The sequence below is a fragment of the Mobula hypostoma genome, chromosome X2 (genome assembly GCF_963921235.1).
Source record: "Mobula hypostoma chromosome X2, sMobHyp1.1, whole genome shotgun sequence".
Classification (NCBI taxonomy): Eukaryota; Metazoa; Chordata; class Chondrichthyes; order Myliobatiformes; family Myliobatidae; genus Mobula; species Mobula hypostoma.
In genome coordinates this window covers 44,635,108-44,647,065 of record NC_086129.1, presented here as the reverse complement: position 1 = coordinate 44,647,065, position 11,958 = coordinate 44,635,108, and the positions used below count along the sequence as shown (strand labels likewise).

Sequence of the window (11,958 nt, the reverse complement as noted above, 5' to 3'; positions counted from 1 at the left end):
ACAGTCTTCACAGTGGAAGACGTCTGCAGTACACTGGACATTCAAGCGTGTCAGGGAAGTGAAATATGTGCAGTGAAAATTATGACTGAGAAGGTGCTCAGGAAGCTTAATGGTCTGAGGGTGGATAAATCTCCTGGACCTGATGGAATGCACCCTCAGGTTCTAAAGGAAGTAGCTGGAGAGATTGCGGAGGCATTAACGATGATCTTTGAAGATTCGATAGATTCTGGTATTGTACCAGATGACTGGAAAATTGCAAATGTTAGTCTGCTATTTAAGAAGGGTGGGAGGCAGCAGAAAGGAAACTATAGACCTGTTAGACTGACATCAGTGGTTGGTAAATTGTTGGAATTGATTGTTAGGGATGAGATTATGGAGAACCTGGAGGTACATGACAAGACAGGCCAAAGCCAGTATGGTTTCCTGACAGGAAAACCCTGCCTTGCCTACTGCAATTTTTTAAAGGAAATTTCAAGCAGGGTAGACAAAGGATATGAAGTAGATGTGGTGCACTTGGATTTTCAGAAGGCCTTTGACAAGGTGCCGCACATGAGGCTACTTAGCAAGATAAGAGCCCATGGAATTACAGGGAAGTTACCAGCATGGGTGGAGCATTGGCTGATGAGCAGAAAAGAGAGTGGGAATGAAGGGATCCTATTCTGACTGGTTGCCGGTTACCAGTGGCATCCTACAGGGGTCAGTGTTGGGACCGCTGCTTTTTATGATGTATGTCAATGATTTGGACGAAGGGATTAATGGATTTTTAACTAATTTTGCCGATGATAGAAAGATAGGTGGAGGACCGGGCAGTGTTGAGGAATCAGAGAGCTTGCAGAGAGACTTAGTTAGTTTAGGGGAATAGGCAAAGAAGTGGAAAATGAAACACAATGTTGGAAAGTGTATGGTCATGCACTTTGATGAAGAAATAAATGGGCAGACTATTATTTAGATGGGGGGAGAGAATTCAAAATGCAGAGATGCAAAGGGACTTGGGGGTCCTTGTGCAGGATACCCTCAAGGGTAACCTCCAGGTTGAGTTGGTGGTGAAGGCGGTGAATGCAACGTTGGCATTCTAGAGGTATAGAATATAAGAGCAGGGATGTGATGTTGAGGCTCTATAAGGCACTCGTGAGACCACACTTGGAGTATTGTGTGCAGTTCTGGGCTCCTTATTTTAGAAAGGATATACTGACATTGGAGAGGGTTCAGAGAAGATTCACGAGAATAATTCCAGGAATGAGGAACATCTGGCAGCTCTTGGACTGTATTCCATGGAGTTCAGGAGAATGAGGGGGGATCTCATAGAAACATTCCAAATGTTAAAAAGCCTGTACAGATTAGATATGGCAAAGTTATTTCCCATGGTACGGGAGTCTAGGATAAGAGGGCACGACTTCAGGATTGAAGGACATCCATTTAGAACAGAGATGCAGACACATGATGTGGACTACAAATTACAACAGGAAATAGAAAAAGCTTGTCAGAAGGGCAGTGTTATGATAATTGTGGGGGATTTTAACATGCAAGTGGATTGAGAAAATCAGGTTGGCACTGGATCTCAAGAGAGAGAATTTGTAGAATGTCTGCGAGATAGCTTTTTAGAACAGCTTGTTGTTGAGCCCACTAGGGGATCGGCTGTACTGGATTGGGTATTGTGTAATGAACCAGAGATGATTAGAGAGATTGAGGTGAAGGAACCCTTAGGAGGCAGTGTTCATAACATGATTGAGTTCACTGTGAAATTTGAAAAAGAGAAGCCAAAATCCAATGTGTTGGTATTTCAGTGGAGTAAAGGAAATTACAGTGGCATGAGAGAGGAACTGGCCAAAGCTGACTGGAAAGGGACACTAACGGGAAGGACGGCAGAGCAGCAGTGGCTGGAGTTTATGCGAGAAGTGAGGAAGGTGCAAGACAGATACATTCCAAAGAAGAAGAAATTTTCGAATGGAAAAAGGATGCAACCGTGGCTAACGACAGAAGTCAAAGCCAAAGTTAAAGCAAAGGAGAGGGCATACAAGGAAGCAAAAATGAGTGGGAAGACAGAGGATTGGGAAGTTTTTAAAAGCTTACAAAAGGAAACTAAGAAGGTCATTAAGAGGGAAAAGATGAACTATGAAAGGAAGCTAGCAAATAATATCAAAGAGGATACTAAAAGCTTTTTCAAGTATATAAAGAGTAAAAGACAGGTGAGAGTAGATATAGGACTGATAGAAAATGATGCTGGAGAAATTGTAATGGGAGATAAGGAGATGGCAGAGGAACTGAACGAGTATTTTGCATCAGTCTTCACTGAGGAAGCCATCAGCAGTATACCGGACACTCAAGGATGGCAGGGAAGAGAAGTGTGCGCAGTCACAATTATGACAGAGAAAGTACTCAGGAAGCTGAATAGTCTAAGGGTAGATAAATCTCCTGGACCAGATGGCATGTACCCTCATGTTCTGAAGGAAATAGCTGTGGAGATTGCGGAGGCGTTAGCAATGATCTTTCAAAAGTCCATAGATTCTGGCATGGTTCCGGAGGACTGGAAGATTGCAAATGTCACTCCGCTATTTAAGAAGGGGGCAAGGAAGCAAAAAGGAAATTATAGACCTGTTAGCTTGACATTGGTGGTTGGGAAGTTGTCGGAGTCCATTGTCAAGGATGAGGTTACGGTGTACCTGGAGGCATATGACAAGATAGGCAGAACTCAGCATGGTTTCCTTAAAGGAAAATCCTGCCTGACAAACCTATTACAATTTTTTGAGGGAATTACAAGTAGGCTAGACAATGGAGATGCAGTGGATGTTGTATATTTGGATTTTCAGAAGGCCTTTGACAAGGTGCCACACATGAGGCTGCTTAACAAGCTAAGAGCCCATGGAATTACGGGAAAGTTACATATGTGGATAGGGCATTGGCTGATTGGCAGGAAACAGAGAGTGGGAATAAAGGGATCCTATTCTGGTTGGCTGCCCGTTACCAGTGGTGTTCCACAGGGGTCTGTGTTGGGCCACTTCTTTTTGCGTTGTACCTCAACGATTTGGATTATGGAATAGATGGCTTTGTGGCTAAATTTGCTGATGATACAAAGATAGGTGGTGAGGCCGGTAGTGCTGAGGAAACAGAGAGTATGCAGAGAGACTTGGATAGATTGGAAGAATGGGCAAAGAAGTGGAAAATGAAATACAATGTTGGAAAGTGTATGGTTATGCACTTTGGCAGAAGAAATAAACGGGCAGACTATTATTTAAATGGGGAAAGAATTCAAAGTTCTGAGATGCAATGGGACTTGGGAGTCCTCATGCAGGATACCCTTAAGGTTAACCTCCAGGTTGAGTCGGTGGTGAAGAAGGCGAATGCAATGTTGGCATTCATTTCTAGAGGAATAGAGTATAGGAGCAGGGATGTGATGTTGAGGCTCTATAAGGCGCTGGTAAGACCTCACTTGGAGTACTGTGGGCAGTTGTGGGCTCCTTATTTAAGAAAGGATGTGCTGACGTTGGAGAGGGTACAGAGAAGATTCACTAGAATGATTCCAGGAATGAGAGGGTTAACAGATGAGGAACGTTTGTCCGCTCTTGGACTGTATTCCTTGGAGTTTAGAAGAATGAGGGGAGACCTCATAGAAACATTTTGAATGTTGAAAGGCATGGACAGAGTGGATGTGGCAAAGTTGTTTCCCATGATGGGGGAGTCTAGTATGAGAGGGCATGACTTAAGGATTGAAGGGCGCCCATTCAGAACAGAGATACGAAGAAATTTTTTAAGGCAGGGGTGGTGAATCAATGGAATTTGTTGCCACGGACAGCAGTGGAGGCCAAGTCGTTGGGTGTATTTAAGGCAGAGATTGATAGGTATCTGAGTAGCCAGGACATCAAAGGTTATGGTGAGAAGGTGGAGGAGTGGGACTAAATGGGAGAATGGATCAGCTCATGATAAAATGGTGGAGCAGTCTCGATGGGCTGAATGGCCGACTTCTGCTCCTTTGTCTTATGCTCTTATGGTCTAAATTACTTTAGTCAGAGGGTGGTAAATCTGTGGAATTTGTTGCCGGAGCAGCTGTGGAAGTCATTGGGTGTATTTAAGGCAGAGATAGATAGGTTCTTGATTAGCCAGGGCATTAAAGGGTATGGGGAGAAGGCAGGGGAGTGGGGATGACTGGAAGAATCGGATCAGCCCATGATTGAATGGCAGCACACACTTGATGGGCCAAATGGCCTACTTCTGCTCCTATATCTTATGGTCCTATGATTGGGAAGCGGTGCTTGGGCAAATCTGAATGCTGCTGGAAAGGTACTCGCAATTGTCCAAGGCAATCAAGGTTGACCTCCAATTTGTGATGTCTTTACAGGTGAATGGCTCATCTACCCTCAATTTAATCATTTTTTGCCCAGGTGGTGAAAATTATATCAACTGTATCCATAGAAATAATTAAAACAGTCTACGGTGGTAAAGGAATATGATTAACACAAGACCTGAACAATGAGCTGCTCCTAAGCACACAGTAAACTACCAATTTTAAGCTCTACTTTAAATTAGTCAAAGTATTTCTTTAATTAAGATACATGATGTGGAGAAATTGCCAGATACTTAGAGACAGTTCTGCTCTGGAGTGATAATATTTTAAAATATGACCTGTTTCTTTTTATTTTCAGGCAGAAACTCAGCCCTGCAAAGTCATATATTAAGGAACGTCTTGTGCACCACTGTTTCCAATTAGCAAACAGGTAAGGTTACGGCACTCCAAATATGGCCGACAACAAACAGTAACTGGGGCAAAAAAAAAATCAAATCAGATGCTAGAAATCTAAAACAAACAAAATGCTGAAAATACTCAGCTGGTCAGATAACATCTCCGGGGAGAGAATCAGAATTAATGCTTTGGGTTGATAATTTCCATTATTCAAAGACAGCTTAATTCTTCAGCTAGATAGATGAAAACCTCAATGTTAGTCTTAGCTCCCAAGATACAGAGGTGTGCTGAACCAGTGTAACATCAACTTCAATGTCACTTATAACACTTTCAGGATACTGGTGTCAATTTTGGTTTAAGTGGGCAAAGTGCCAAAAATGCATCTATTTATTTCCCATTGTGTTGTTCGGTTCTGGTGTAGTCCTCAAAATCCAGTTCCATTTTCCTGCATCTCTTCCAACCAGAAGGTCCAGAAAGGCTCATCACCGTGGCGTGGGGCAGAAAGGACAGCTGCTATTTTTATTGGTCTGTGCCCAGAACTTGATGCACTGGGGAAAACGAGATAACACTAGTTAAAGAACAGAAATTGTGATCCTGTCACATAAGTGAGACATCCTGAGCTGATATAATGATGCAAAAGTCACATCATATAAAAATGCTGCATATCGTGAAGGCTTACTCAATTATCTGCAGGGACAGAAGTGGCTTTATCATTATGTTTTTCTTAGTGGATGTTGTGCATTTTGTTTAAAGATGAAAGTAGTAACTGCAGGAACCTCTATTCTGTCAGCATGACCTTCTGGAAAGGATCAGTAATGACCTGTCAAGCTGGAAGCTGCTGATATTGACCTAAATGGTCAGTTACAACACAGAACTTAATTTCACCTCTAAATCCTGGTTAGACATAAACTGCATGCAGTAGCATGTAACAGGAGAGGCCAGGTACTGAAGAAAAAAGTCATCTGTGACTGAGTGTTCATCTTGTGGCCACCCTATGCATCCAAGCTTCAATCCAAACCACTACCCTAAGTTCAAGGCAGATCACTAGGACACTGCAGTTAGGAGACTCATGGCAATGAGGACAGGGACAGAGCAGAACAGTGGTACAAGTACAGCTACTGCCTCATACTTTTAACAGCACTGGGTTCAATCCTGACCTCCAAAATTCTCTATGTGGAGTTTGCATGCTTGTTCCTCTCAATATGACTGTCCCCTCCATATCCCAAATTTGTGCTGGCATGTTAATTAGCGTCTGTAAATTGGATAGCTGGGTAGAAAACAACAGGAAAGCACAATAGAGCAATTATGCTACAGGTAAAATCAGTAGGGAATGGGATTGATAGGTTCACTCAAAGAACCGGCATAAACCCAATGAGCCATATGTTCTCCTTCAAGTTGCAAGGCAAATATGAACCATGATAGGGGACAGAATAGATCAAAGCCAGACTGAAGATAAGGGGAGACCTTCTGATTGGAACAAGGCACAGAGTGAAGACCTGGAAAGTCAGAGCAAAACCACATAAAATCAATGGGATCAGAGTACTAGGTATTGTCCTGCTCATATCACAGGAAGGATGTACAGACTAGAGAGGATGGAAAAGATTTTAGAACACTGCTCTATTCTTGGAGTACGGCAGCAATAAGAATGGGCAGGTTAGGGATTTCTCCAGAAAAGGGGGGATTCGGACAGACTGCTCAAGGAGAAAGACATGGGGGTCAATAGCTGGGAAGAAGAGATTTAATCAACCAAAAGTGGTTCCTTTATAAATCAGAATACCGAATACACAGTAGGGATGTTATGTGAAGTTGTGCAAGACATTGGTGAGGCCTATTTTGGAGTATTATGTGCAGTTCTGATCACCTACCTTCAGGAAAGAAATCAATGAGGGTACAGAGAAAACCTTTACAAGGATGTTGCTGGGCCTTGAGGACCTGAGTTATAGGGAAAGGTTGAATAGGTTAGAACTTTATTCCCAAGAGGGTAGAGAATGAGGGGAGACTTGACAGAGGTAAAAAAATTATGAGGTGTATGGACAGGGTAAATGCAAGTAGGCTTTTTCCATTGAGGTTGGGTTAGACTAGAACTAGAAGTCATAGGTTAAGAGTGAAAGGTGAAATGTTTAAAGGGAACTTGAGGGAAAACTTCTTCACTCAGAGGGTGGTGAATGAGCTGCCAGCACAAGTGGTGGATGCAGGTTTGATTTCAACACTTAAGGGAAGTTTGGATAAGTACATGGATCGGATGGTCTAGGTGTAGGTCGATGGGACTAGGCAGAAAAACAATTTAGCATAGACTACATGGGCCACAGGGCCTGTTTCTGTCCTATAGTGCTCTATGATTCTATGGTGTTGATCTGGAACTCAGGAGGAAGGAGATACATTTACAATAACCTCCTAAGGCATGGAGCAGTCTCACCAGCTCATTTTCGGTTGTCATGGACAGAATTTAACTAACAAGTTGTGTAGTTGCTATAATTTTCCATTATCCCACAAATGGAAGGTGTGCAAGTTCTGCTTGAAGCCAAATTGGAAGCAAAATATCAAGAGTAAGATTTTTTTTTCCCCATTCAGACTGGCCCTGACGATCAGTGATTAATCCTATAACCTTCTATTGAAGTCCAAAGTACAATCAAAGCCAAACTCCAATAGGTGTATGCAAGTACCCGTGCCCATTCTTAACAGACCATCAACATGGCCAAAGGGCATGTTCCTGTGATGTAGTGCTCCATGATTCTACGTATGAATTGTAGTACAGAAAATTGAGATAACAAACTTGTGATGAACTATTCCAATATAGACTATTTGTACTTGTTATAATAATCATTTATTTTGCTAGGTAGTGAAAGGTAATCTAGTCCAAAAACATCACTTAAAAGAAAAATTGATTCAATTTTTTTTCCCCCAAGTTATATAAAAAAAATTGCCAGTTGTGAACCCTTCCGGAGTCACCCAGAGTAGCATATGGTCATTTGAAAACTAGTTACGGTTGTAACACTAATTATGTTGTTGACAATTTGTGCAAAGCAAGCCCCTACAAACAGCAGTGTTTTAAAAACATGATTATTAGCCTCGATTTTGTGGTGATCTGTTCTGCTATTTTTCAAAATATCCAACTAGTCAAACAGGCTTTGACTTAATATTTCATTGGATATTTCATTCATCTTTCATCCGAGATGCTGACTTGGAGATAACAGCCTAGAACTTTTCTACTCTCTGATGCAGGTAACCAGGGTGCTACCAAGTCACAGCTAATGAAAGTGAAAATTTAATACTTTGATTAATAGGAGAAAACAGTGCACTCACCTCCTTGTGGACAATGTGCAAACAAGCCATTGGATGCACCTCACTGACAGGCACAACCTTCTGACACATCAAACATAGGCGGGGACTCCCAGGTACCTGAAGTTCAGAAGAATTCAATTCATTTTTACAGCCAGTGGGCATACTTAGAATATTTTAAACTTGGCAATTTATTCTAAAAGGGCCATGAAAGCAAGGCAAGCACAAATCTGTCAAGTTACGTTTAAGAGCTCTTAAAGAGATTTAAGATAAGATTATAAGAGGCATAGATTGAGTGAACAGGAAGCATCTTTTTCCCCAGGTGGCAGTGGTTAATACCAGAGGACATCCTTTCAAGGACAGTGGATGAAGGCTGAGGGGAGATGTCAGAAGTAGTTGTTTTTTTTAAAAAAACAGAGTGGCAAGTGCTTGGAATGCACTGCTGGGAGTGGTGGTACACACAGATACATTAGGGATATTTAAGAGACTTTAGATAGTCATATGAATAAAAGGAAAATGGAGGCTACATAGGAGCAAAGTGTTTTTAGAGTAGGTTAAAAGGTCAGCACAACATTGTGGGCTGAAGGGCCTGTACTGTGCTGAATGTTCTATGTTCTATATTGAAAGCACCATTATTGCTAACAGTCTAACAGCAGGCTATGAATTCAGGTCATTATGTAACTATGTTGTGTAATTTGTACCCAAACTCTGCATTTTGACAGTTCCTTCAACTTCCCAGTATGTAAGACTAAGCCAAGTGCAATGACAAACAACTCACTTTTTAAACTTATTATTTGGACACAAACCTTGACCCATGGTTTTCTCGACTATTTACCAAGCTGGCAACAAAGGAAGCCCTGATAAATAATTATCTACAGACAAAGTTACTTACAAAAAGGTGTGTAATGGCAAAGAAAAGACACAAAGAAGAGAGAAAAAAATTGCTCTGTGAAGATGAGGCAGCGTACTAACCAGTGCTGGCCTCTCTTGATATGAAAGTAGAGTTCCACTTCTGCTCTTGGGCAAGGACATGTACGGACTGGTCCGAACAACAGCTGGCGGGAAGTGCCCAGGCAAGCTGACTGAAACTCCAGAGGGACCCGACGGAAGACACTGTTTGATAAGGAGAGCAAACACACTTCAATTTAAGATTCATTAGCATTGAAAACAGATGCACATTGTAATAAAGCTTCTTCTCTCTCAATAAACTATTTACTTTTAAAAGGTTACATGTGTTAACAACACCATTCTATGTGACTGGACAATTCTCCCATCACTCAAGCTGGTGTAATCAAAAATGAGGAATATAATTACTGTCCAACTATCCTGCACTCTGTCCGAGCACCAGTGATCAGCCCATTTTTGGAGAAAATATTCTGCTTAGAATAGGGGATGTTGTTTGCAGTTTTGTAAAGCTACTGACTTGTAAACTCAGCCAGCTCCATCATGACACCAGCCTCCCCAGCATCGAGGATATCTTCAAAAAGCCGATACCTCAAAAAGGCAGCTTCTATTATTAAGGACCCCCATCACCCAGGACATGCCCTCTTCTCATTACTACCATCAAGGAGGAGGTAAAGAAAGCCTGAAGACACACACTCAATATTTTAAGAGATTATATAAAAAAATAGCAACTTATATCATATCGCACTGTACAAATTTCACAATGTATGTCAGTGATAATAAATCTGACTGTGTTTCTTTGCTTCAACTTTGAGTATTACTGACATTGTCATTTGTGCCACTGGATTCTAATGAGTTTATTGCCACCTGCATCAGGGTGCAATGAAGTTCCTTGCAACGTGAAGCTCACAGAATAAATAGTATACATTGTAATAATAAATACAGAGACAAAAGCAAATGACAATAGAAAGGTGTCAAGTCTAGTAGTGCAAATTGAGACACTGCAAAATGAAATGATAAAGTGACTATAACCGAATTACAGGTTTAAGAATATGGCAGGACGACCAGGAAGGGAGTGTGAACACAGCATCACAGCACAGTACAGGCCCTTCGGCCATGAGGTTCTGCTGATCATTTAACCTATTGAAGTTTAATCTAAGCCTTCTCTTCTACAAACCCATCCATTTTTCTATCACCCATGTGCCTATCCAAGATTCTCTTAAATCTCTCTACCTCCACCGCTGGCAGCGTGTTCCACGAACCCACCACCCTCTGTGTAAAACCACAACCTCTGACATCCCCCCCCCCAATACTTTCCTCCAATCATCTTAACATTATACGCCCTTGCATTGGCCATTTTCACCCTGGGAAAAAGTCTCTGGCAAGCCACCTGATCTATACCTTTTATCAGCTCTTACACCTCTATCAAGTCACCTCTCATCCTCTTTCACTCCAAGAGAAAAGCCCTAGCTTGTTCAACCTATCATCACAAGATATACTCTCACATCCAGGCAGCATCCTGATAAATCTCTTCTACACCCTCTCTAAAGCTTCCTACAATGAGGTGACCAGAACTGAACACAATATTCCAAGTGTGTTCTAACCAGGTGTTTTTTTTTTTAAACAGAGCTGCAACATTGAACTCAATCCCCCGACTAATGAAGGAAAACACACCATACACCTTCTTTACTACCTTATCAATTTCCGCGGCAACTTTGAGGGATCTATGGACATGGTCCCCAAGATCCCCCTGTTCCTCCACACTGCTAACAGTCCTGCCATTAACCCTGTGAACGAGGTGATTATTTCAGAAGTCTGATTAATCAAGTGCTGAGAGGCCACACATAAACCCAACCTTAGAGCCAACTGTCTAGCAACAGCCAGAGACTCTTAAATCGTTCTCAGGGTCTTAGCCATCACTGATCGCTCTCCATGCACACTTCATTACTGCATCACTCTGACAACCAGCAAGAATGGCTCTCTCACACCCAGTAAATTCCAATTTTGATTGCAACAACTCCAATTAATTTAGTAAAAGTTGCTTTGTCCCAAATAGAAGTTATTAAAAAAAGTAGATCAACTTCAATGAGGAGAGGAGTAATACAATGTCAGTAAACAACTTCTGACTATGTAACACAGACCAAATAGTGGAGGGGCTCAGCAGGTCAGGCAGCATCTATGGAGGGGATTAAATGGTTGACATTTTGAGCCAAAATCATCAGGACTGGAAAGGAAGGGGGAAGGAGCCAGATTTGACTGGGCAGGTACTGGTTTGAATTTTGGACACTTGGTCCAGATATTACCTGTTTTGAGTCACTGAGACACTCAGCAATTTGTTGGACTAGTTCTTCCACGGAGAGGCCAGCTATAGTGCCACGTGAAGTCTTTATCTGCTGTAGGATATGCATAAGCTGCTTTCTGTCAAGAAGAGGAAGCTGTAAGTTATGGAATCATAAAGCCCCTTTAGAAATAGAGGGAGACCATTTCAACCCATGAGGTTTCTGCTGGCCTTCAGAGTACCTGTCACTCCCAAGTTGGCATCTCACTATCATAAGAGAATAGGAGCAGGAGGAAACCACTTGGCCCCTCAACCTGGCCCAGCATTTATAGGATTAAGGATCAACTTTATTTGCCATATTCATTTACATGTACTCGAAATTTGCTGTGATGTGTTGGCATGATAAGGAACAAAATACAACAACATTCAACAATTATAAAGAAGAAAGAATTATTTGGGTTTCCTTGGGTGCGCTGGTTTCCTCCCATGGTCCAAAGATGTACAAATTAGTAGGTTAATGGGTCATGGTAAATTGTCCTGTGATTAGGCTAGGTTTAAATAGGTGGGTTGCTGGGTGGTGTGGCTCATCGGGCCGGAAGGGTCTGTTCCACACTGTGTCACTAAACAAATAAGAATAAAATATAATAAATAAAGTTAAAGGTTTAAATACAGATTTACAATTTAAACAGCATTATAAAATGTGGTTTACAATGTTTACAGTGCAGTGACTGAGGCAACAGGACAGTAGACTGTTCAGCCCAACTTGTCCATGCTGACTAACATCCCCATCTTAACTACTCCCACTTGCCTGTGTTTGGTTCAT

At 41.8% G+C, this 11,958-nt stretch overlaps 1 protein-coding gene across 6 annotated transcripts in view; it reads right to left on the bottom strand.

Moving 5' to 3' along the window:
* Positions 1 to 5,086: 5,086 nt before the first annotated feature.
* Positions 5,087 to 11,958, bottom strand: part of LOC134340835 (RING finger protein 214-like) — a 60,909-nt gene continuing 54,037 nt past the window's right edge. For all 6 annotated transcript variants that reach the window (XM_063038396.1, XM_063038397.1, XM_063038394.1 and 3 more), the window contains exons 13-16: positions 11,161 to 11,275; positions 8,927 to 9,067; positions 7,979 to 8,074; positions 5,087 to 5,223 (exon numbers count right to left, since the gene is read on the bottom strand). In XM_063038396.1, the coding sequence (XP_062894466.1) occupies positions 5,158 to 5,223; positions 7,979 to 8,074; positions 8,927 to 9,067; positions 11,161 to 11,275 (418 nt within the window). In that variant the 3' untranslated portion in view covers positions 5,087 to 5,157. The remainder of the gene's footprint in view (positions 5,224 to 7,978; positions 8,075 to 8,926; positions 9,068 to 11,160; positions 11,276 to 11,958) is intronic.